Source organism: Agelaius phoeniceus, chromosome 17, assembly GCF_051311805.1.
Source record: "Agelaius phoeniceus isolate bAgePho1 chromosome 17, bAgePho1.hap1, whole genome shotgun sequence".
In the NCBI taxonomy this organism is placed as follows: domain Eukaryota; kingdom Metazoa; phylum Chordata; class Aves; order Passeriformes; family Icteridae; genus Agelaius; species Agelaius phoeniceus.
This window is the reverse complement of record NC_135281.1, coordinates 9,341,565-9,366,767: the sequence shown is the minus strand read 5'-3', so window position 1 is coordinate 9,366,767 and position 25,203 is coordinate 9,341,565. Positions and strand designations below refer to the sequence as shown.

Below are 25,203 nucleotides of genomic sequence, written 5' to 3'. Positions count from 1 at the left end.
TCTCCCATTTCAGTTTCTAGCCTCTTGATCCTCCTTGTCATGGTTCAGCTTAAAACAAAAAGGTGCATCTGTGAGGACCCAAACGTTACCTTTCCTTTTCCTCTTCAAACTTGGAACATGATCATCCAGGTTTTTAGCTTTCTGCAAGGAGAGGACCTGCTCAGATGAAGTAGATGGTGCTGCATTGCTTTCACTTAGGGAACCAGCATGTCCAGGAGGGCACTGAGGCAGGGGTGGGGGCATCTGCAAGCAGTTTACAAAGTGTTACAACAGGCAAAGGCCACTTTTCCACTCCATCTGTGACTAAAAATCTCAGCAACAATCCAAAGACATCTTCTTTTCCCCAAATAACCTTTGGCAGAAAGACTGTTACACACTCTGGGTTTATGGGCTTTTGATAAAAAGGATCAAACAGCTCCCCAGTGACACAGCTGAAGTTCAGTAAGTGCACTCTAAGTGACCTGGTAGCAGAAAAAGGATCAGGACCTGCTAAAGAAAATCAGTTCCTAATGCTATGCCTGCAAAAACAGCTCCTTCTGACAAAACACATCGGGGTGTGCTTTTGATTTACCATGAAACTGTCACTCGTAATAAGAAAAGATCATCAAGTTCTACAGCATCATTCATATGTAACTAATCAGCCTGAACAACTAAATTAGCCTTGTAGTTGGCTAAAGCATCTTCCAGGAACCTGTTCAAGTCTGTAAATGAAATTTTTAAGTGCTTATTTTAATCTTAACCTCTGTTTTGGAAGCAAAGAATTTCCCATTCTGGCTTCCAGCCCATTCCTTGCTATGATTTTCTCCAGTGAATTAGGAAGCCTTTTTACAATATTACTTTTTTAATCAAGGAACTATTACAGACAACATCAGCTTCCTAATGCTAATGGAGAAGCTATTTTAGTAAAGATGACCCAGTGTTGAACTGCAATAACAACTGATGGTTTGTATTACTCTTTATTATTAGTCAGCTTCAATTTAAATTTTGGGGTATGATTCTTCCACACACATAACCTCTCCCTGAGACAGAAAGTCTCTGGATGCCAATACCAGTTCCAGGATTTGCATACCAGCCAATAAATACATGTTTATTTAGGAGGAGCTGGAAGAGGAAGTTATTTCTGTGATGTAACCTAATGAGTTGCCCAGCATAAGAACAACATCCTGTCCCAGATCACTCATGAGAAAGATGAGACATACCTCCTTCCAGTAAATCTTCCAGTGTTTAGAAGTGACAAGTGACCCCGTGTTGGGCAGGCTCGTGAGGAGCAGAGAGCTGGATTCAGTGATCCTTAAGCATCCCTTCCAATTTGAGACCATCTGTGATTCTCTCACATCTCCCACCTAGCTTAGCATTCCCAGTTTCCAACACTATTCAGGAAAGTGGTTGTTCATTTTGGGGGTTTTTGAAAAGACACTTACCCTTTCTTGAGCAACACGAAAGAAGACAGAGACACTTCTGACTGCGTGCCCGAAGTTGTCAAAAACATTCACGTAGGGTCGGACCCACGAGGGCAGTTTGCCCCTGACATCACAAGTTGTGAACCTGGGCAGGATGGGAAAACCTGAGAATTATTTGCCAGGTTGGGCTAAATTAATTAAAAGAACCCTAGATCACTATCTGTCTTAGGTTGCAATGCAAGATGAGGCCGGGGGTGGGTATTCTATTGCCACCTGTTAGAATTAGGTGGGACAGTTATCTTGTGTTAAAGCCAGGTGGAGCAGTTTTCTTTTATCTCTTCCACCCAGCCTCCCTCCAGGGAGATATCTTTTGTTAATGGGCCATTGAGTCTCACTGCATGGCTGATAAAATTACATCATCCCACTGGGAGATGCTCTGCCCAGGGGGAGGAGCCAAGCATTCCTACCTGGATATAATCTGAGACTTGGAACACCACAGGCAACCCTTTCCCACTGGATTCCCAGAGGAAGACCAGGCCCATCTGCACCACCACTGGACCTTTAGAGGAAAACTCTACCCTTCTACAGGGTCAGTGCTCCACCAGAACCACATCTGTCACTGCAAGAGCAATGCAGCCACCATTTAATGGGAGTGCTGCCACCACCCTGACCCACACAGTGCCAGGTTGTATTCTGACTCTGTCAGTTTTGTTTTGTATTGCTTCATTTTTATTTTCCTAATAAAGAACTGTTTTTTCTACTCCCATATCTTTGCCTGAGAGCCCCTTAATTTCAAAATTATAACTTGGAAGGAGGGGGTTTACATTTTCCATTTCAAGGGAGGCTCCTGCCTTCCTTAGCTGACACCTGTCTTTTCAAACCAAGACACTATCCAAAAGGACAAGAGAGGAGCAGCAACACTAAGTCATAACAGTGCAGTAAATATAATGGGGTGATGTCTTCACTCAGGAGAAAGGGCTTTGCTGATTCCACGTACTACCAAATAAACTCCTGTTGCCTATAATATAAATAGCACAACAGAAACAGATATTAATGCAGCATAATGTTAATATAGGATATGAATATAAATAGTATTGTTTCAGTAACACAATCTGTCCTCATTTCCATTCTTCTTCTCTCAAAACACTGCAGTGCTGATGACTGCCATCTCAAATGAAAGATGGAGAAAATCCAAGACCATAAATTGTTGTCACATAATTTCCCATGGTATTACAAACATGAATTCCAAAAATTGGTTTATTTTCCATTAAAACCATTGATCTCCTTCTGCAGCTCCAAGACTACATGGATGGGGAGCAGAAGATAACAATCCAGTTAGTTTCCTGAAGTAGTGCAATATTATATAACCTGCTATATAAATTAATTTTATTATTATGAACAGTAGCCTTTTCCAAAGTGCAACATCAGCACGCTTATATTCAAAATACCAGCACCTATGCTGGGATATAAAGCTGTTGATGTTGTTGATGCCCCAAACCTGGCAGTGCTCAAGGCCAGGTTGGATAGGGCTTCAGGGCTTGGGGCAGGTGTCTCTGCCCTTGGCAGGGGGCTGGAATGAGATGAGCTTTAAGTTTCCTTCCAACCCCAAATATTCAGGGATTCAGTGAGCCAGGGTTTACCTGTGGTCACACAGGAAGATGGCCCCGTAGTCCTGGCGGTGCCTGATGACCCGGCCGATGGCCTGGTTGACAGCCCGGGACGCTTGCTGACTGTACCACTCACGCCCAGACAGATACTGCAAGAGGTAGGAGGAAGAATTAACATTATTTACCAGGTAAAGTGTATTCTCTGTGCTGTACAAGCATTATTTTTTCCCTAAAAAAATAAAAAGTGAAGCACAGATGTTGGATAATATCAACCAGATATACTGACAAGTCTCAAAGAGCTGAGGAAAACCAAAGACAGGTGGGCTCAAAAGTCACACCTGACTTCCAGAGCACAGAAAATTCAAGTAGCAATGTCCAGCTGGAGAGGCTATTTCCTGTATGGTGCACTCAGAGCCCTGGCAGTACAAGAGACTCCATATTCTTTAAGACTGTAGATCAGACTAAATTGTAATGTCATTCACTCTTGTGCCTGAAGCAATAGAGCACCAAACCCAAACACCCCGACACACACCACCACACGTACAAAACAATCATTCCCAAAATAGCCAGCACAGGCCATTCTTCCTGCCCACCCACTCTGGATGAAAAACATCCCTCAGAACAAGAGATGGATAACACACATACAAAGATTTTGTAAACTTTAATTACAACCTTTATTAGGGCCTATATTTAAGACTGTTACAGAACATGGAACCCTCAACACTGTTTAAAAAAGGTGGCTGGATTTGTAACAAATTCCCAAGCTGTTTGAATTTCTGATATTCATGGTCCCACAAGACTGAGAGGATAACAAAACCCAGAACCCACTGGGACAAGAGAGAGAACCAATGACAAGAACATGCAAATAGCCAAAAGTGAGAAGCTGCCCAGTCTTACCTGTCCACCTGCACCACTTTTCCTCATCTCATCCAGGAATTGCATCTTTAAAACAACTCTGGGCTCCATACGAGGGGGAAATGGAAGCCCAGTAATGATGACTCCTCGTCCATTTATGTCTGCAAAGTCCAAGCCTTCACTGGCCTGCAGGGACAGAGTTTTCCATCCTCAATGGAGTTTGCAGTGACATTTCAGAGCAATTCAGCAGTTTTTGGACCTTTCTCTCCATTCAATTAACTCCCTGGCCTGGTGTAGTTAATCAATAGGGTCAATGAATAATTTCAACTAGATTTTTTTTTTCTTTTATTACCAGGAGTTTATACTTGGCTTTTTCCTCTACCAAAGCACAGCTCAGCCAACCCTGTTAATAGCTGTCCTGTTCCTGGATAAGATCAGCTGTATTGAGAACATGTCAACACCTTTGTTTAAACCTTCCACACCCTCAGTTGTTGACAAGACATAACAACATAGTAAATCTTCTCTGACAGTAAAAATTAACAGAATCACTTCAAAGCAATAACATAGAGCCATCAGGTTCACCAGACCATAGTGCCATGCCCAGCAGCTGTGCTGTTGACATTCCATCGAGTATCTGTCACTCATGTGCCCTGTACATGCTCACTGTGCTGGTAAATCGCTTAGTGAAATGAATAAAGTTGAACATACTGTAAAAAAAAAATCAAGGAAAAAAAAAAAGCTGTTTTGTTTTTCAGCTGAATCAATTATCCAAATCTCAGCAACAATACTTGAGAGAGCCATGTCTTTTCTTCCCTCCAACAGCCTCTTTGAAAACTGGGACCAAAGTTGCAAAAGAATTTGTATCTTCTTCTGGTATACAGTAAACAGCAGCAAAAAGGCTCTAAGAGTAATTTCACCAATATTTCCACTGATAAACATAAGTCAATTTACCAGCACTGGAAGATGCAAAGGCAAGGCCATCAAATGCATCCACAGAACAGGAAGTTAATAAAGCAAGTGTTTTAAGGCTAAGCATTATGTTTGGTTTGCAGCAGTGTTGTTTTAACTTGATCCATTACAGTTCTCCAGAACAGCTGCTCTCATCTAATGGGTTATGGTTTCAGTGAGTAGCCAACATGAAATGCAAGTATGATGCTCGTCCACTTCAGAGAAATCAAAATGTGTCCCTCCAATAAAACAGGAGTGAATCATACAGAAATGTGACCTAATTTTGAAAATGCTTCAGAGCACTTATTTTTTCCCTACATATAATTACAGTCAAATAATAAGAAATGTATTTAAATCCAAAAGGAAGTTTTTTTCCTATCAATTATATAATATGATCTCAGATGAAACGAATTCTCAGTTACACTACCTTGCCCCGACACACTGCCAAAAAAGCAGCTCCATTGGACTTAGGACAGGCAACTTTATCATAGTAGGCATCAATAACCTAAAATATAAACAAGTTTAAGAGGAAGAATGGTACTATCCTGTACTAAGATCTTTGTACACTAAGATCTAAACTGTGATTAATTTGGCTTGGTATAACTGTCTTTACTTTTAACTAATTGCAAGTGTGAGAAGCCATTTTCTCAGTAAAATCCTCATATCACTGTGAAATCCAGAACACATCTGGGTAAGCATAAAAAAATTCAGGTACTTCTGATGAGATGGACCATCCTGTGTTTCTGCAGATTGTTAAGTAAAATAGACAAAACAGGAAAGCAATTATACATACTAATTATTCCAAGAAGCAAACAGAATGGCTATAAATAAATAGCATGACACTGTACAACTCTTAAACAACTCTTAAAGCAGGCTGAGCTGGGAGGAAAAGTCCTGCAGAACATTCACAAATGCTGACTACTGAAGTGACAGCTTTCCACCAGCTTGATTACTCAGCACTTGTGTATATTGGCTGCTTTACATCACCAGATTTGAATGAAGACTGAACCCTGCATGGCCAGACAAGAGAGGAAAGGAAGGATGCACAGGAAAACTACACTTCAAAGTAGCAGTCAGAGTTTTACTTTCACCCTAGACCAAAAACTGGGGTGTTTCACACCAAACACACCTGAGAGAAGTCATTAAAAATAAACAATTTCTGAAAATGATAGAGGTATATAATGCAAATAATCAACCTCTGAAAAGCTTCCTTTATTCCTGGGTTCCACAAACATCGGCTTCACTTCTTCTATTCTTTTGGCAAAATCATGCTCCTGTTGGAAAGAGAAGGAGCAGGTCAGAAATGCCAAGTGAGCTCACACCACAAGAACAGAAACACTTCTTCACCACAGCCTGCTCCTCTCCTGCCAAACACAGGAAGAGATGGGAACAGAAACGTGCCACCCCCTGAGAGCATCAGCAGTGATTCCTTGCAGTTGGTGCACCTCAGACATCAGGCAGATGGGAGAGTTGCAGCACTCACCTCCCAGTCCCACTCCACAGCATGAAACCTCTGCCCCTGCCTTTTCAAGCAGCATTTAAACCAGAACTGTTCTAGCAAATCTCACCAGGGACATTCAGCTCATGAGCACAGAAGTACCAGAAGTTACAGCTGCAATGGTTACAAATTAAAAATAAAGGAGAAATGCTCATATTGGTATTTTTCCCTCCCAAGTATTGAAACAGAGACCAATTCTAATTCAGAGGTTTAATAAAGGAAGTAATGACTAAATAAAATGTGACATCAGATGGAATAATATATTAAGATTTTTTTGGGTTTGGTTTCTACAGCACTGCACTTCAGTATATTGTGATAAAAATAAAAGAAACCTTACCTGAGATTTTACCTTCCAGATTTTAAAATTTACTTATTAACAAAGAATTTTTCATAGCATCCCAGAACATTTTGGGTTGAAAGGGACCTTAATAATAATTTAGTTCCAACTCCCTGCCATGAGCAGCAACCACTTCCACTAGAAAGTTTTAAATTAGCATAGTTAAATGGAATAACTACAAGCTGCCTGATGCAAGTAACCAAACCACATAACAAAGGCAGAGCAATGAACATACTCTCCAATATTCCAGGCTCTTATCCATGACAGGATAGGATGGGAAGAACACCAACAGCCCATGTGGCACAACTCGCACCAGGTTGCCTGCAGGGAGAGAAGACAGGTGTGCAGCTGAGGGGCATTTTCATCCTGGGATGGAGAACATGGACTGCAGAGGAAAAACAACAGTGTGGCCTCCTTCCAAAATATTTTCTACTTTCTTGACATGAATGATTGTGTATCAGAAGTTGTTCAATTTCTTAAAATAATTTGATAATCTTGTCAAGGTGTAAGTTTTAACACAGAAGCCAAACTAGCTTTCATTTCTCCTCCACATCCTTCAAGCATTTCTAGATTTAACAGATTCTTTTCAATCATGTTAGCCAAGCTACACAGATGATCTTCTTTTATTCTGTCCTTATGTGTTATGACTTTGTAATTCTATTATAAAACATTACCAAAACAATAAATGCTGTCCTCAGGCAGGCTTGACACAATTTAAAATATCACAAAAAATTGCACTGATTCTTCCTGTGATTCTCAATTGCTCTGCTCATCCTTGGTTGCATCATCTCTGGCTATTGATTTCCTAGTTTGAGCCACTTTCTGACTGTGTTTAGGAACCACATTTTTGACCCAAACACAAACTCCTGACATTAAAAATGAAGGCCAGACTTGGAAATATGAAGCCAGGGACTCCATTTAGTGTGCTATTGCAGCAGCCAGTTGCCTTGAGCAAGCAGAAACACAGAAAACCTGACAGCAGCAAGCAGTGCACTGCAATCCTTTACCTTTCTCTTACTGCATCTTCTTCAGCATTGTCCTTTCTAAATTTCCAAATATCCTGGGCATGAACCCATTTCTGAAATCCACACACTTCACTTACCAATTGTTTTCCCCAGAGAAGATAAATAATCCTCTGAAAACCTACAAAGAAGAAAAATCAAATAACACCATTGCATTTTTTTCTATGTTTTTCATCCACACTGACTTCCTTTGACATTCATCTAAAATAACATTTCAGACTCCCAGATGCTCTCCCTTCTGTGGCAAGCACCAACACCAAGGGCAAGAATTAATAATACCTGGACTACATTTTATTAATACTATGAAATATTCTTATTGATAGCTCTGAAGATGATCTAAGCTTCAATATTTCAAAATGCACAGGTATCCATGTGAGTAGCAACACACGTGAGTTCTGCCAGGAACTCTGCCAAGCCTGACTAACGTTACAATTAGGTGTGGTATTGCTGCAGTTTGGTTACTATGGTTATTATTCAATAAATCACTTTGTCTTTGGCTGAAGAAGTTCTGCTCTCCAGTGAGCAGGACTATTTATGTTCTTACACACCTGACTGAGAACTCCCCTGTTCTCTCATGCCTTTATGCTCCTTTTTTTTTTAGTGCCCTGTAGTTTTGTGTCCTGTTTTCCCAGAAAATTTATATATGCAGGGAAAAAACCTAACATATATACTTTTACAGGACATACAAAAGCCAGTATCAACACAGAGATGTTGTCAAAACAGAGTGAGCACAGCAAATCCCTTTCCTTCAAAAAATCCCCATGTTCTAAAAGCCCTAGAGGGGTGGAATCCCCAACCCTCCTTCTTTAAAAGAGAGCATCTTCAAGAGAAATACACTGAAATAGCACACTAAAGCTTCTGAAAATGAGAAATGCAGTCTGAGGGTTTTTCAGATTATGACTTCTCTGTAAAAATCCATTATAATTGCTGAGTCCCTTTGCAGTTCTATGGAACATTTGGCCTTTGCTGGCAGCAGAAGCACTGCCAACTCTGAACAACAGATAGAAAGAGACAAAGTGATGGAAGACCAGACGAGCAAGAAAAATGATGATGAAAAGCTTGACAAATCTTTGGACATGTTTTCCTTAAGAAGGCAACCCAGAGGTGAAAGAGAGGCTGGGCATGGTGACAAGCTTTAAATATAAAAATAGTTATTGCAAAGGTCAGTCATGTTTGAAGTCAATTAAGCCTTCAGCAAAAAAAAAAAAAAAAAAAAAAATTGGCTAGGGCTCAGTGAAGCTGCTGGGGGATGGTTGTGGGTGCAGTCCCAGCTGAGGCTGGTAAGGGCCATCAAGGACTATCAGTGCCTTGGTACCTGATCCCCTCCAGACCTTCAACAGCAGTGGTTAGAGGGTGTTGTTATTCAGCATTTATCCAAGAAAACCACTAGAGATCCCTTGCTTAACTAGCATACTCCTGTTAACAGAACCAAATGTTGGAACTCAACATTCAAAGCAGGATTCCACATGGAAGTTCATTACCTTCTTTCATAGGTGGAAGTAAGCACAGCTCCATCAGGTCCCTTTGGAATGATCCCAACCCAGAGCTGGTGTTTATCAATTACATGAGGATTCTCCAGGCAAACAGGAAAAGGGCTGGAGAAAAAAAGAAGAAGATCCCATTCATACCCATTATATGATTCCCTACCAGTTCCAGAACCATAGAATCATAGAGTGGTTTGGTAAGAAGAAACCTTAAAGCTCATCTCATTCCACCCCCTCCATGGGCAAGGACACCTTCCACTATCCCAGGCTGCTCCAAGCCCCATCCAGCCTGGCCTTGGACACTTCCAGGGATGGGGCAGCCACAGCTTCTCTGGGCAAACAGAGGACTTTAAAATCCTGAGATAAAACCTAAATCCACAAGAGCAGATTGTGCATTTTTCAGGAGTGGCAGTGCCCCAAACCCAGGTACTCACATCTGCATTTCCATTGTAAATGATGAGAGGGGGGAGAGTGTCCCACTGGTGAGGATGATTGTCCTGACTCCCTGTCGAACGAGCTCGTGCATGCTGTACCCAGGGCTGAAACACCAATAGCTTAAAGTCTTCCCTGCATTAAATAAAGAGAAAACACTAAGAAATCAAAGTGGAAAAACTAGACTATGACCAGCATATGGCACATTGCACCTGAACTTCTGAGAGTAAACCAGACAGCATCCAAACTCAAAATTCCAGATGTATGGTATGTCCTGCTTTGGTTCTTCCCAGATTTAATGACTTGTAATGAAAATATCACCGTTTCCTCATAATCTAACAAGAAAGTATGTCCAGCCTTGCACTGGCTTGAAAAAAGAACCCCTTCTCTATGAGGAATTTCCAGTGCAACTATATAGGCTATAAATCTTTCACCTAAACTTCCCACTTTCCCTAGAGTCAACTCCCAAACATTTCAATTTCTGCTCAAATCTTTGGTGGGATGTGGTGATACATATACATATACATATATATATATATATATATATATGCACACACATATATGTATTTTTTAGTGTGTGACTCTGAAAATATTTAAGTCATCAACAGAAAGAATATTAAGAAAAAGAAATAAATCACATCAGTAATTTCCTTCATTGCTCAGCTCAAGCTTGCTGAAAACTGCATCAGCTTGTCAGAGTCACAGGCACAAGGGAATGAAAACAATATCCATGTCAAGAACAAGGGCAGCCAAATAAAACATCACCTTTAGTTTCTGTTTCTGCTTTTCATTATTAGTTTCAGTAATAAAAATAAATATCTCCCACCTAAGTATCACGTGCATTTCTTTGAATTTTACACAAGTCAATCAAAGCCTTCATTTACAAAAGAAAAAGCTAATGTTTTCAGGAAATCCCCATTAAGACTTGCCCAGTGAGTCACTCACTGCTTAGAATTACAAGTGAACACTTAGCTAAAAGTTTTACCCTTCCATGTCATTCAGATAGACCCATCCAGACCATACCCAAATTCTAGAAGACTCACATTCCAAAATTCAGCAAATTCCCTATCTTTCTGACTCACACTAACAATTGGTGCAAATTAGTTTGGACAAGTCCGTGAGTATCTACAGATAAGAACAAAGTCACTCAGCCAGGAACCCAAGAAATCCCAGCACAAAACCAAACTGGGCTGATATGGGATGGCCTGGAAAAGGACACCAGCCCCTCATGTCTGCTCCTCCAGTGCTCAGCTGGAAACACATTTCTGTAACCTAGCATCACAACTGCCAGGCACCAGTTCCCAGTTCCTGGACAAGTTGGGGCTGCTGTACATTTTTAGCCTGGTGTGCTGCAATTATGTCTTTAAGCTTACCAACAACAAATCCATTTTCAAGGTCCCATTCACCAGCAGGAAGTGCTGGGCATTAAACAAAGCTGGTCTCTTTTTCCATTCCTGGTACAAGGACAGCTAAGGCAAGGAGAATTGGCTTGCTAATAGTCTACAACATGATGATTTAGAACTGATTTAGAAATGTTAAACTGCAGCAGTCCAATATTGTTGACATAAACAGCATCTGTTCCCAGATGACTCAGGCAGGAATCTCATCAGCTACCCCAAGCTATGCCCCTTGTCCTCACCAACTACTTTGTAGAGAATGATGTTTGAGTGGATAATTTCCACAAAATCCATGGAAAACAGCTGTTCTTAAATGCTTGAATTATTTCTATACCATTTGCTCTATCACTACAGGAAACCAGAGACTCCATTTAACATGTCTGGCCTCTGCTAGGCTTACATAAAGCACAAATGTCAGCATACTCAGGCGTGTTACACAGGTACTTGCAAATACTATTCTTATTTGAAAAACAGAGATATCAGAATCCATCTACTGAATCACAGAATTCTCTCACTGCTTTGTATTTCTGTGTATAAATCCTCCAAATTGTGCAATTCACCTAAAAATGTTTGTATTAGCCTCTTCCTGCACCCATCTTTAACCAAATCCACTCAGAATTATTCCTGCATCTTAAAACTCCAATTGAGGAATATCTCAGGAAAGCAGCATTTAGAGATTACTAAACAGCTCTAATTTAATGGAAGCATTTAAGGGGCTATTATGTGCAAACCCAGTAAATTCTTGAAAATTCATTATTTGAAAAATGTTACTTTTGCCCTTAAAAGAAGGACTTGCATGAAACAGATAATTACACACTCATGAGCACTTAACTGACTAATTAAGTAGATAGTTATGAGACAAAGTTATTTACAAAAGTCCCTGAAGAGTGTTCTGTTAAGAAGGCTTAGGTAAAGGGATCTGCATCTGCCTTCTCCAATTGAAAATGTCAACTTAAATTGAAAATTTCAACTTAATTATTAAAAAAATAAATTAAAATATCAGAAAGAATGAATGCTGCAGTCCAACAAAGCCAAGCTTGGTGCTGCTTTATAGGAGCATTAGGATAAGCCTTTGATTCAGAGGCCAAGTTTTCTTTTCTTCTAAATATATGGTTCTGAAAAACAGTTATATTGAAGTAATTCCAGATACTGGGATCTGCAGAGCATAAGGAACAAAAGAGGTGGGGGGAGATTGACGAGAGAAGATTGGAAAGTATAGCTGAAGCTGAAACTATCAAGAACTGACAACACACCCTGAGAGTTGCTCAAAGTAGGAAGTTTCGCAAAGCAGGTGATCCCAGAAAAGGTAAACATGCCCCAGGGCAAGGCATTTTCTGCCTAAGAATTCACATGATCTGGACAAGATCTGTGGTACATCACATGAAACTTCTCTACAGAGCTCCAAAAATGAGTAAACATACTGTAACACCTCCACAATGTAAATAATTTCAACAGAGAGTGGAATAGAATTTCTTATACCACCTCTGACCAACATTTTTGCCATCATAACTGTAACTGAACCCCCTTCTTGCCAAAGGCAGTTACAGCCTCATTCAACACCAGTTCTGTGTTTAACTCAACACAGTTGTCCAGAGAAATGCAGCTGGTATGAGAATAGAACCTGTCATGAACCTCAGTATCAGCCTGAGGGCTGGAGGAGAATTCCCCATTCTTGGCTGCTCTGAAGATTTTCTCTACACCAATACAACAACTCCATGATGGAGATGATCTTCCACCAGAATCATTGCCCTAAAAGAACTCCAGCAGTGCACAAAACACAATGGTACAAGAAATTCTTATATTGAGATGGCATCTATCACCTCCCTTTCAGAAATAACTATAAAAGTGAAAAGGTTGTCTCCAGGTCATTGTATCCACAATGGAGCTGCACTTGCTTTCTTCTATTTGGATCAGAAAGGAGCAGTTGAGGAGTATTCAATGCAGATTTTGCATGAACCTCCCCAAGAACAGTCCTGTACCTTGTCTTTTTGAAGATGATGAGTTCCAGAGATCTGTCCTTTGTTTCTTTTTCTGATTACCATTATCCACATGAATATGTACCTGAAAGAAAGTAACAAACATTTCTAGCAATGGCTGCAGAAATGAACTTGAACTTCATCCCTCAAAAAAAACCTGGCCTACATTAAGAGTAATTAATGCAATTATTGCCACTTTTACAGTTTTACTAAGGTTATATAATTTCCTGTCTCTTTTCCATTTTGCTTCCAATATTTCGTAACCATGAGCAAAAAAGTGCATCACCATCCAACCAGTCATTTTTGAATCAGATGATGGGAGCAGCTTTTCATGGGCTGACCCAAGCAGAGACCAAGAACCCAATTATTTGGGTATTTCCACCAGCATAAACCACACAGATTAAATGTAGAACACTATCATGGTGGAAAGATTTGCTTCATTTGGCAACAAAAACAGTATAAAGTCTAAATGTGACATCTAGAAAAAGATCCATTCCTAAAATTCATCATAACAACACATCCCATAAATTCCAAACTTTAAACAAATTAAAACAACTTCAGGGAGGAGGTTCAGTGGTTCTGCTGCATTTGCTTAGCACTAGGCTAAACTAAAAATACATTACTGGAAGAGCACCTTGATTCTTGTTTAATATCCAATTTCAAAATTTTCTGACATTTCCATTTGCTGCACTTTCAAAATTTAATTTACAAATTCATTTTAAAATGGTGGTTTTCTTCAGAATCTAAATTAAATACCGCTCCTTTGGTGGGTTTTTTTTTTGTTGTGTTCTCTTTTTTCCTCCCTGTAATCAACATCATGTGCTGTACTATCCACATCCCTCCAAGTCTGAGATACACGAAGTACAGACATTAAATGCTGTGAGGAAAAACACAGCACACAAAAGCTCCCATACCTTGTAATATTTAGATATTGCCTGACGTGGCAGGAACCCTGTTGTGACTCCTTCTGGGGGATCCATGCTGAACACTGTCTGCAAAATGCAGGGAAACAGAATCACAGAATTATTTAGGTTAGAAATTACCTCTGAGATGGTTGAGTCCAAGCTGTGACTGATCACCCAGGCCTGAGCACTGAGTGCCACATCCAGGCGTTCCACAAACACCTCCAGGGATGGGAACTCCACCATCCCCCTGGGCAGGCCCTTCCAATGCCTGACAACCCTTTCCATGTAGAAATTCTTCCTGATGTCCAACCTGAACCTCCCCTGACACTGCATGAGGTCATTTCCTCTCACCCTGTCCCCTGTTCCCTGCGAGCAGAGCCTGAGCCCCACCTGGCTGCTGCCTCCTGTCAGGGACTTGTGAGGGTGAGAAGGTCCCCCTGAGCCTCCTTTTCTCCAGGCTGAGCCCCCTCAGCTTCCTCAGCCTCTCCTGGTGCTCCAGCCCCTTCCCCAGCTCTGTTCCCTTCCCTGGACATGCTCCAGCCCCTCCATGTCCTTCTTGTCTTGAGGGGCTCAGAACTGGACACAGGACTCAAGGTGAAGCCTCACCATTGCCCAGACCAGAGGGACAATGACCTCCCTGGTCCTGCTGGCCACTTTATTTTTGATACATACATACACATACATCCTTGTGGTAAAATCCCCACACTGAGAAGTGTCTCCACAAATGTTACTGCTGCAATAACCTTAAATTTCTTTCTTTACTCCTGTTATCAAATAAGACAAAGAATCTTGAATAAATGTGGTTCTTCCAGGTAATTTCTGCTCCCCACATGTGCTCTCACTGTTCCAAAAACTTCAAGTCAGTATCTAAACACACTCAAACTACATAAATGACAATGTTATTATTCACACTGTTCATGACTCTGACTGTGGATTAAAAAAAACACTCTAAGGAGATCAGTCACAAACAAGCATAGAAGAGCTTTTTGAGTTCCTTCAGCTTAAAATTTCATCTGTGGTCCCTCTGCTAATAACACTGCTTAGAAAAATAATCAAGTTGTAATCGTATCTAATTGTCCATATATTAAATTAAAAGCTTCTATCAGAGTTATGCTTTTCCCCCCTTTCCTGCATGTGATGTCTCATGACTACAGATGATGCTCTTTCAAACATAAAGCATCCCAGTGCAACTTCAGTGAAAACAGCTGTGGTTCTCAAATATTTACAACTCTGTTACTTTTCCTAAACAAAATTTCTCCAGACATTGATAGGAATTACTCACGCTCATAAGAGTATTAGCTAGTTACAAGATGTTCCCCAGCAATTATAAAAAACCCGCACAATTCCTGGAAATATTTGCTTCTGAAAAATAGCCAAAGATATGGCGCACAAAAGGCATTTTGGTAAGTGTTCTTTGAAAAGGAAGAAAAACAATTACTATTAATTAAAACAAGCTGGTGTTAAATGAAGACTCAAGGCTCTGCAAGAAGCAAACTCTGTCCATGTCCCTCCTATCTCAAGGTGACAAACTGTCCCTGGCAGATCCTTTGCACTGTCCACATGCATGTGCTCAACAGCAGAAAAAGGATCTGAGCTTTCTCCTCCAAAGTCAAATCTCCTTTTTTATCTATCCACAACCCAAAAGAGCACACACAGACAATTATTCCCAGTCCTCTGATATCAGGGGACCTGGTTTCTACTTCTGAGTTTTCTCATCTCTCAGCTTTGAAACCCTGAGAAACCAATTTAAATTAGGCTCACCTGGCCCCCCCTCAGAACAGCAACCTCTCCCAGTACAAACCACTTGGTACCAGTGTACATAAATCACTATTACTGTACTGGAACACACATGAAGATTTTGTTAAACCACTGCTAGAAAAAAGGAATCCTGTGTATGCCACTGTGAATGCACTCCCACAAACACCCATGCATTCATAGTTCAGTGCTGCAAACCTGCCAGGACCAGTCAAAAAACACCCAGGTGACTTGTCTTTATCATACAGGTCTGCAAGGTTTGAATAAAGTTTTCATTTTCAGTTTTACACAGGGTGTTAATCTCTGGTGCCTTTTTGCACACATGTATCAGACAACTGGCCCACTGCACCTCTGAATTTTATGGGGCTTGGGATATTCATAATCAAAGTTTTGGAAGTGTACAACAGGGAGATGACAGACAGCATTATGTGGATACCCACAAGTGTCACATTCAGTTCCTATGGAACTGAAAAGATTTTTGTTTTAGACATCTTGTAAGTTAATAATTAAATGAAAAAAAATACTGTTGAATTATCTTTTGTTTGCCTTTTTCCTTAGTCTCTCTTGTTATTTCATGAGATGATCTCATATTCCCCAACACTGCTGCAAGCAAGTTCAATGACCCAGCTCCACCTGGTGGATGCTAAGCCCAGCCAAAATTTTAATCCAGCATCTCCAAAAAGGGAGCCCAGAATTACAAAAGAACAACCTGGGTAAAAATCAGATTAATCCATCCCATCGGGCAGCAGCTTTCTCCTAAAAGACTATAAACTTGCACCATTGCACAAGTGTACATCCCAACAAGAATAAAATTGATCCAATATCTTTACACATCTTTTAAACTCTTCTATCCTTCTTTATGTATAGAAGCAGCATTAAATATTTACCTGGATAATATCTGAGACCTTATGCAATCCAGAGGTATTGACAAATATCCCAGTACCTGGAGAAAGTAACACAAGACTACACATGTAGAAGTTGAAAAATTTTCTTTACAGAAGAGCAATTTAAGAACAAGATGCTGACAGACATTAGAACAAAAGCTTGTTAAATCAAGGGGGGAAAAATAATTTTATATGATTCTCCACCTTCCTGTTTTTTAACTCCAGGACCAAGGAAGAACTCAAGACACTAAAAGTACCATCAGCAAAATGTCAGCAAGCTTCACACAACAATCCATGTGGTTTTGGAGAAAAATAGTGTCTGTGTGCATGGATGGACCCATACAGTCCTGTTTTGACACAAGGTGGATCTCAGCATCAGTTCAGTTACACGAACAGATATAAAATATGTTTCCCAGCAGAGGACTCTGCACATCTTAATAAGAAGACACAAGTCTTTAAGGTCAGATTTTAGCTTACAGAGGCTTTATCACTTGATTGTCTCCCTTAACAATAAAAATTTCCAGTTTCTTACACTAAAGAGGAAAGCCTGAGTAAAAGGGTTTAAAAGTTCATGCACTTACGGCCTGAAAGAAACTGTAAAATCTGCTCCAGTGACTCCAAGAGGGAGGATTTGGTCTGCAGTGTTATTTGGGCTTCTGCAAACAGATCAAAGATGTAGCTGCAATTTATAAAGAAAAAGCAGAATTGGGAAATACTGTAAAGAACCAAATAGGCACAATAATGTTACTCTTTCAGAAGAACAATTTCATCATCATGTAGCAAAACATGTTTCTGTCTCCATGAGAATGAAAAATTTCCAAGAATAAAATTAAGTACTTGTTTATAAAGACAGTGCACAATACTGCCATGGCAGAAAGCACACAGACCATGTCATTCCCTTTTTCCATGGTTCCTCCCCAGCATACAACCCATTACTAATTTAGAAGCAGATTGGCAGGCAATTTTCATGATTTTTTTTACCATGTAGAACAGGCACCAGTTTAGAAATGGACTTCCAGAGCTCAGAGGTAACCTCAGACACATCACTGGTACCTCTGCTTAAATCATGACACAAAACTGAAAGAAGCACAGCTTCTTCCAGTTCAGGAGAACCAAGCAGAGGATTTTCCACTCTTGAAACACTAAAAAAGGGAGTTCCTCCAAAAATAATGATTACTACAGATAGGGGATTTCAGGAAAATTAAAACCTTGAATAAATACTATTCCCAGAAACTAGAATAGATATATGACCCCAACAGCTGCCCTAGGTCCAATTTGCTGTTCTTTTTAACATTTAAACACATTAATGAGGAGAAATTTACCTTCCCTCTTTGGTGACTCCATTACCATTTGCCGGCAGCTCCACTGCATCAATAGCACTTTCAAGCTGAAGAAGAATTTCTTTAGGAAAATTAAGAGGAAAAAGTTAGGGTGCACAGAAAGTCATGCCTGGGACACATCTAAGTCACTTTTTCAAATGTACTTTATTACAAAGGCTGCTTCAAAAGACAGCAGCCCAGCTGTTCTCTCAACTCTGTAAACGAACCAAAATTATCAAAACCAATTTCCTGGATACCACATTTAAATATTCATATTCAACTCCAAGAACTTCCATGACCTCAATTTCTAATGAAGCTGAAGTCAGTAGCTAAATGTTAAACTCGTCACAGACAGGGAAAGTTGTTCTTGAAAATCCTTTGTATACATGAGATATCTCAAGCTCTTGATGTTAACTTCAGGTTCTGACAGCAGAATTATGCAACTGAAGCAATTCCAGCACACTGATAAGGCTAGAAAACATGGGAACTTCTAACAATGAAGGAAAAGACACATTCATCTGCCAAATCTCTCTTCTTGGGAAAAACTAACTAAACATTCCGAAAAGTTCTTGGGAAAAGCCAGATAACTTATAACTGAGACATTCATTGACACTCAAGTTATACATACGGCAATGCCATGCGAGCTTGATTTGTAATTCCTGACCTTTTCAAACTGTTCCAACAACGATTTTCAACACCGCAAAAATACACTTACTCTTGATCTTTGCTATATCTTCCAGTTCCATGTTCAGTCCTGTTGAAAAAAGTAAAGAGGTTGTTTCACCCCTTTTTCATTCCCAGTTGCTTTATGCCTTTCCAGAAATTATGGCTATGAAGGTTAGAATTGTGTACATGGAAAGATATTTCTAGTGGTCCCCTCACTGCTCTCTTTCATAGCCCCTCATGTCACATTAGTTTGATCAAATCTTCCAGTGTCTGGCAACAATTACTAATTAACAACAATTTACTTATTAACAGGAGCATAAATTTCCCTAAAGTTATTTTCCAGTTCTTGGTAGTGGCACTTTATAATCCCAGAGAAACAGTGATGTGTCACTGCCAACACACCTGAAGTGGCCAACTCCATGTTGAATTCAGCGTTGATTTCATTCTGTTGAACCACTTTGGCTTGTTCCTCCAGGACAACATTTATTGCATCCATTGCTGAAGCCAGATCATAGGGAGTCAAGTCAAAAGAAGAGGACTCTTCACACAACTTCTCCTAAAATAGAAGGAATGGAAGAATTATCTGACCACTCTGTGTCCTGTTTGTTCAGGCAGTTTCAGACATGATGAAGTCCAGACAACCAGGCCTGATTTTATCTTTGATCTCCAGCTCAGGCCAGAGGATATTTTATAAACACCTGAAGACTTGGACTATTTGTAAAAAACATTCTTTCTGAAATGCAGAACAGATTTTGCCTCTTCCACATTATCAACCTTCTAGAGAGTACAGACAGTAATTGTCTGATGTTCAAGCAGGAAATTCTTTTACTTAGACAGTTGGTTTGTTCTTCAAAAAAGCTATTTCTCTACTTTCTATTTAAAACATAGTAATGGTTTAAACACTCAGGATTAGTAAGTTTGACAAAACTTTCTCTGACTTTGAAAATTAAATCACATATTGCTTTACAAGAAATTTTCTTTCACAAAAAGAATATTCCCCTGATGATTGATGATAAATAATAAGGTCTAACCTACACAAATATTTGACTGTAATAGCTATAAAGAAATAAGTTATAAAGAAAATAAGTGCTGAGCAAGCTGCATGTGTAAACAATCTAATCAGAAAGAAATTAATTTTATTTCAGGATAATCCCTAAATTTCCACATATTAATCTGGAAGAGACAGCACCATCAGATAACTATTGCAAAATGAGAAGGTGTTCTGGCTAATTTCTGCATGCAGGCATCAATTAGTACTTCCTGCACACTACAAAGGGAAAAACAAATCCAAACCCCAAACAACTGTGACAGGATTTCCACACATTTTTTCAACAGAAGGAGATGTTCTGAGGAAAGGAGCAAACCCTGGATGCAGAAATGCAAGGCTCTCTAGTGAAGCAGAGCAGACATGGGTGGCTGTTTATTGAAAGGACAGCAGGGACTCACACAACAAACCACAGCTGTTCAGCAGAAATCCCACTGGGAGACTGTGGCTTCGTGTGGCAGAGAAAGAGACATATTTCAAATGTTCCTTTGCATTTCATTATTTAGGAAAAGAGATGCAGCTTCAAGCCAGCAAAAAGGAAGAATTCCTACAGCAGCATTAATTATTTTTTCTTGTTTTCCTCTATGAGTGAGGACTTGGAAATATTACAAGAGGCCTGTTTGCAATCTACTGCACTTGGCAGAGCTGATGCAGCTGAGCTTCAAGAGTGGGTCTTCCATCATTTCTTACACAGTGTTTTCTTAAAAGTCTCCAAGAAAAGAAACACCTCATAAATCTGGAGATGTACCCTTTAGAAAGAAATCATCACCTTGTAAAATAATCAGCAGTGTCAAAGGACTGTTAACTCAACTACAAAAGTTTAACTGTCACAGAAACAAGAAATGTTCATGACAATGAATATTAGCAACATACACCTGAGTACAGATTTTACAGGCTGTTTGTTTTACTCTTTGGGTGCAGATTGAAAATGGTAACAGACCAGAACAACTCACCACGTTGTGAGCTTCATCGAGTATCACCACAGTCCCCTTCAGGTCCAAGTTGTGTGATTTCCTGCTCTAAAGACAAAATCAGAACAAGGAAATGGACAAAAAGGCCACTGAGAAATATGGATCTGATTGGCTGAGAAAGTGGATGATGAGATGCTTTTGGGTTTTCATGTATTTTTATGTTGGGTTGGTTTTTTCCTTTGAGAAAATAGCAAGCAATGGCTGTGCCTGCTACAGAAACCACAGAATCATTTTCTCTGGAAATGAAGGTGCTAAAATGTATCATGTAAATGTTTAGAGAAGTTACAATTTGTAATAAAGGAGAAAAAACACCAGGTGTGCCATATTGGGATTAGTTTACCTAATGTAAGAAAGTTTACCTATTAATTTGAGTCACTTTGCGTCATTTTTGGCAATAGAGATCTGGGAGAAGTGGGGTGTAAAGCAGAGGATTTGCCTTGTGTTTACAATTTGATGCTTGTGCTGCCTTTGCAAGCGGATATTCTGGACACACCTCCTCCAGGCTTCTCTGCTTATAGGGCTTAAGGGATCTTTTAAATTTATTTTTTAATTTATTAAACTTTCAGTCTTCCTGCAGCAGTAGGGTACAATCTGGCTTTTACTATAATTCATTAATCAGTCCAAGTTGCATGAAGATGTCAGCACATTTGTTTCCTCAACAGAGTTTTCAAAGGTTTCACTTCTTATCCATAAAATACAAACAGCTTATTACAACTGTTTGTACACAAAACCAGAAATTATTTCCAAGAGAAATGTCCAGTTTCTACTGAAAACTTCCTTATTCTGAAAATCATGCAACAGCTGCAGAAACATAAACACCTCAGACTGTATGCAAAAATACTGCAGTGTGAGACTGAAGATTTGTGTCCAGGAGGTGAATATCACCTAAAATGGCACCACATTCTGCAAAGCTAATTCTACAAATATAGAAAATTCTCAATTTTTTTTTTTTTAATCATGGGGAAGAAATTACAGAGAAAACTCCCAAATGGCATCCTCTATGGTCCTGAACTGAACTGGGGTTTGGTCAGTTTTGAATCATACATAATGCATCCACTTGCCAGGCATCACTCTTCACTGTTTATCCACGAAAAGCCAACATAAAACAAACAGAAGAACAACTGTATTTAAAAGCAAAGTTACATGTTACCTTTGAGTCTAGTAAATAGTTGTAAGGCATAAAAATAATGTCTGCTTGCTGCTTCAGGCTTCGAGAGAGATAATAAGGACAAGCTCTGTTTAAAAAAAGAAAACAGTACAGACTATAATGCCTGCAGAAATATTAAGAGGGCATTCAACATTCATGCACTCTGATACACAAATGGATTAATAAAAGTGAACAGAGAAATAATTTTCATTATTTTCACAAGTCGGGGAGAAAGGTCTGAGGGGACCACTCACCTGTGTTTGTTTCCATTTTTAACCAAGTCTTCAATATCCATGATTGATTCAATCACTTCTTTCTCTGTACTCTTTTCTGTAAAAGATGACAATAAAACCACCAGCTTAGGTGAAGGCATCACACAAAGATTTGTTGTTACCCTGATCATCAAACTCACCCACTGATATTTCACTCTTGAAAGACAGTAACAGAGAAAAACACAGGTGGATTTTGCCAACTCTTCCAAACCTCTCCACCTGCCTAGCAAATCCCTCCCTCTCCAAAAACCAGGGCTTTGCATCCAGGGGAAGTGAAGGTGAGCCACACTCACCTTCCACATTGTTATAGAAATGACAAGCACGAGCCATCACTTTCATTCTGCACATGTAGATCTGTAAAACAAAGCCTATTTCAGCCCAGAGTAGCACAGCTTGTCTGGCACTGAAAACATGTTAAGGAGTGAATCAGTTCTAACCCCAGCTAATGAATAAATGCTAATCAAAGTTCTTCAGCTTTAAAACCACATGTCCTGCTCACCTTCCAAGTTAGGCTCTTTTTTTGCAGCACAGAACACTCACATGCTCAGAGAAAAATGTGTTATATTTTACCATTAATACTTTTCAAAACAGTAATCTTTGATATTGTAAAAATAACAGCTAAATCAATAACTGAAGCAATGTTTTGAAATTATTATTGCTCTTGACAAACTCATAAATAGCAGATCAGAAACTACAAATTATTAACTGTCATGTTCTACACAGTGACATCTTTCTTTGAATAGAAAATGTTACCAGAGACTCAGAATTACATTTTGCACTCACAAAACTGGAAACTAAACATTCCTAAAAACACATTTATAGCTACCGTGTTTCCCTGCAGCCTCTTGTAGCTAAACAATGTCAGGGTGAAGAATGTCACAGAAATGACACAAAAGCCTCCATGTTCTCCCTGAACATCCTCTCCAGGCTCTGATCTCACCTGCATGTGGTTGCTCTCCTGTCGCTTCACTTCAGGGTTGATGCAGAGCTGCTCCCTGGACCCCAGCACACAAACCTTTGGCCTGGATACACAAAACTGACATTAAAAATAAGGCAAGAGAGAACAGAGTTGTACAAGCTTAGATTCAATATCTCAAAAGGGAAAGACTCAGGAGAAACAGATGAGCCCAAAGCAAGGGTCAGAGCCAGAACAAGTCAATTTGTCTGTAACTGCTGTGTGTGTTACTGGACTTGGAGGCACTGCATCTCTGCTGGCAGCAGTGGGTGTTAATAAGCAGCAGCAGTTCACAGCAAGAAGTCACAAGCAGCAATTTACACCATCCACCACAAAATCTAGGTTCTGTTATGACAGCTCAGCCCAGGCAGCTGGGGCCTGTCATCCATTACAAGATTTTCCCAGCTGGTTGTGATGTTCAGAGCAAGGTTAGGACAGAATTGGTTCACTACAAACATTCACTATGGTTTGGGCTTTTTTGCTTATAACAAGGTTGTATCTTTGCAAGAACTACATAAACAAATGACCATGCCTGTCCAAAGAGCTCAGCCACACACTGGCATGTGAACAGCTGAAAACTGTGACAGGCACTGGTATAACAGAAGTTCTTAATAGATTTACATCAGCTTAAGGAGTTCAACTGGGTAATGGCTTCTCACTGCCTTAAAAAATACCCCCAGAAAATATAAATAGGGGAAATTTAAAATAGTAATTTAATAAGTTAATGTGTCAAGTAAAAAACCAAAACCAGACTAAATTCAGAAAATTCTATGACTGAAGGAGAGAAGCTGTGAAGTATTAAAATAAACCAAGCCCATCAACAAAGAAAATCAGGCTCTAAACATGCACATTAAAGGAACTACATTTCTCTAGATATCATCTTTTATGCATTCATCCACAGAAGTTCACACAATAACTACACCAGAGGGATTTCTCTACCTTTTCTTTGAATAAGGACACTACCCTAAATCATACTCACCTGTACACTGTGTTCTTTAGCTCATTAATGACCTGTGTAAGCTGGGAGTGAGTCCTAGAGGCATAAATTATTTTTGGAATGTCAGTGTAATAAGCTGCCAAATGGAAGACAAAAAAAAAAAAAAAAGCAGAAAGACATTATAAGCATAGAAAGGAGAACTAGGGATATTCTTAGCCTCCTTCCCCAGCTGGTACTATGGTAACAGTTTGCCTTGTAGAGACAGCAGGAAATGCTGTCATCTAACAAGCTTCTAAGAAACTAAAAAATTAAATGAGCTCCAAGAAAAATTCAAACTACATAAAACACCTTGAAAATGTATAAAATGGTGAAACTGTGTTCCATCTGCTCAACAACTTCTAAAAGCTCTGTAACTTTTATAATTGTACATTTATTATAAAAGACAGATAAAAGCACATGTTGACTAGCATCCCTGAGTGCAGAGGTGGTGGAACTCACTTGGGACATCTCCATCTGTGGCAGCAGTGCCCCAGGAGGACACAGGTCTGTCAGGGAAGAGCTCCACCCCATTCATGCGCTGCGCGATTTTCCGGGCTGAGATGGTGTCCTTGAAGTGCTCCCTCCAGGCCAGGGTGGAACACAGCAGGCACAGGGTCTTCCCTGTGCCTGTGGGGCTCTCCAAAATGCCATTTACCTTCTTTGGTGGAGAGAAATAAGAGAGGGATTTAGGGGTTCAGCAGGACAGGTCTTGGTGCAGCTCTTGCATGTCCTCTGCCAAGGAGCAAACACCAGCTGGCAGCCCCACCAAGGAACACCCACCCACGAGGTCTAATCAACCTGTAGGACCCTCTAATTAACTTAATGAAGTTCAATCAAAAACCCAGAGCCAGCCATCACATTTATTTAGCACAGGAATTCAATTCTCCACTCTTAGAGCCATTGGTGTGTGTCGCATTTCAGCATAAAATACAAAATATGAGAAGTTATTGAAAAACCAGCCCAGAAAGTGGCTCCCAGTTAACAGAGTGATGGTTTCCCTTAGCATTAAGGTTTTATTCCATGCCAGTTTAGGCACAGAACTTTGTCAGTACTTGGAACACCTCAACCTACAGGATGTTACAATTTTTAAGTGTGTGGCAATACTAAAAATTGGAAAAAAAAGCAGCAGCTGTGCTCAAGTGTACGAGACGAATTTATATCATGAGTTCACAACACTTTGAGTTCAATGAGAGGAGGCACCAAGCAGGTACTGTGATTCAGAGCTTATGGTGGAAAGCCAAAGTTCCCACAACAAGCTTGTTTGGTCCCTCAGAACAATCTTTTGGTTCCCACAAAGACATGTCCAGAAAAAAAAGGTAATTACTGTGAAGAAAACCATTTTATTATTTTGA

At 39.9% G+C, this 25,203-nt stretch overlaps 1 protein-coding gene across 2 annotated transcripts in view; it reads right to left on the bottom strand.

Annotated features, from left to right (window-relative positions):
- RTEL1 (regulator of telomere elongation helicase 1) overlaps window positions 1–25,203 on the bottom strand; it is a 45,388-nt gene that overhangs the window by 18,598 nt on the left and 1,587 nt on the right. For both annotated transcript variants that reach the window (XM_054644256.2, XM_077187351.1), the window contains exons 3-26: window positions 24,311–24,509; window positions 23,855–23,948; window positions 22,861–22,942; window positions 22,214–22,274; window positions 21,903–21,978; window positions 21,652–21,736; window positions 20,484–20,549; window positions 18,888–19,041; window positions 18,535–18,573; window positions 17,823–17,901; window positions 17,082–17,179; window positions 16,504–16,559; window positions 13,871–13,948; window positions 12,960–13,041; window positions 9,586–9,718; window positions 9,149–9,262; window positions 7,748–7,788; window positions 6,881–6,966; window positions 6,007–6,084; window positions 5,238–5,315; window positions 3,905–4,048; window positions 3,041–3,156; window positions 1,422–1,545; window positions 90–243 (exon numbers count right to left, since the gene is read on the bottom strand). In XM_054644256.2, coding sequence (XP_054500231.2) covers window positions 90–243; window positions 1,422–1,545; window positions 3,041–3,156; window positions 3,905–4,048; window positions 5,238–5,315; window positions 6,007–6,084; window positions 6,881–6,966; window positions 7,748–7,788; window positions 9,149–9,262; window positions 9,586–9,718; window positions 12,960–13,041; window positions 13,871–13,948; window positions 16,504–16,559; window positions 17,082–17,179; window positions 17,823–17,901; window positions 18,535–18,573; window positions 18,888–19,041; window positions 20,484–20,549; window positions 21,652–21,736; window positions 21,903–21,978; window positions 22,214–22,274; window positions 22,861–22,942; window positions 23,855–23,948; window positions 24,311–24,509 — 2,317 coding nt within the window. The remainder of the gene's footprint in view (window positions 1–89; window positions 244–1,421; window positions 1,546–3,040; window positions 3,157–3,904; window positions 4,049–5,237; window positions 5,316–6,006; window positions 6,085–6,880; window positions 6,967–7,747; window positions 7,789–9,148; window positions 9,263–9,585; window positions 9,719–12,959; window positions 13,042–13,870; window positions 13,949–16,503; window positions 16,560–17,081; window positions 17,180–17,822; window positions 17,902–18,534; window positions 18,574–18,887; window positions 19,042–20,483; window positions 20,550–21,651; window positions 21,737–21,902; window positions 21,979–22,213; window positions 22,275–22,860; window positions 22,943–23,854; window positions 23,949–24,310; window positions 24,510–25,203) is intronic.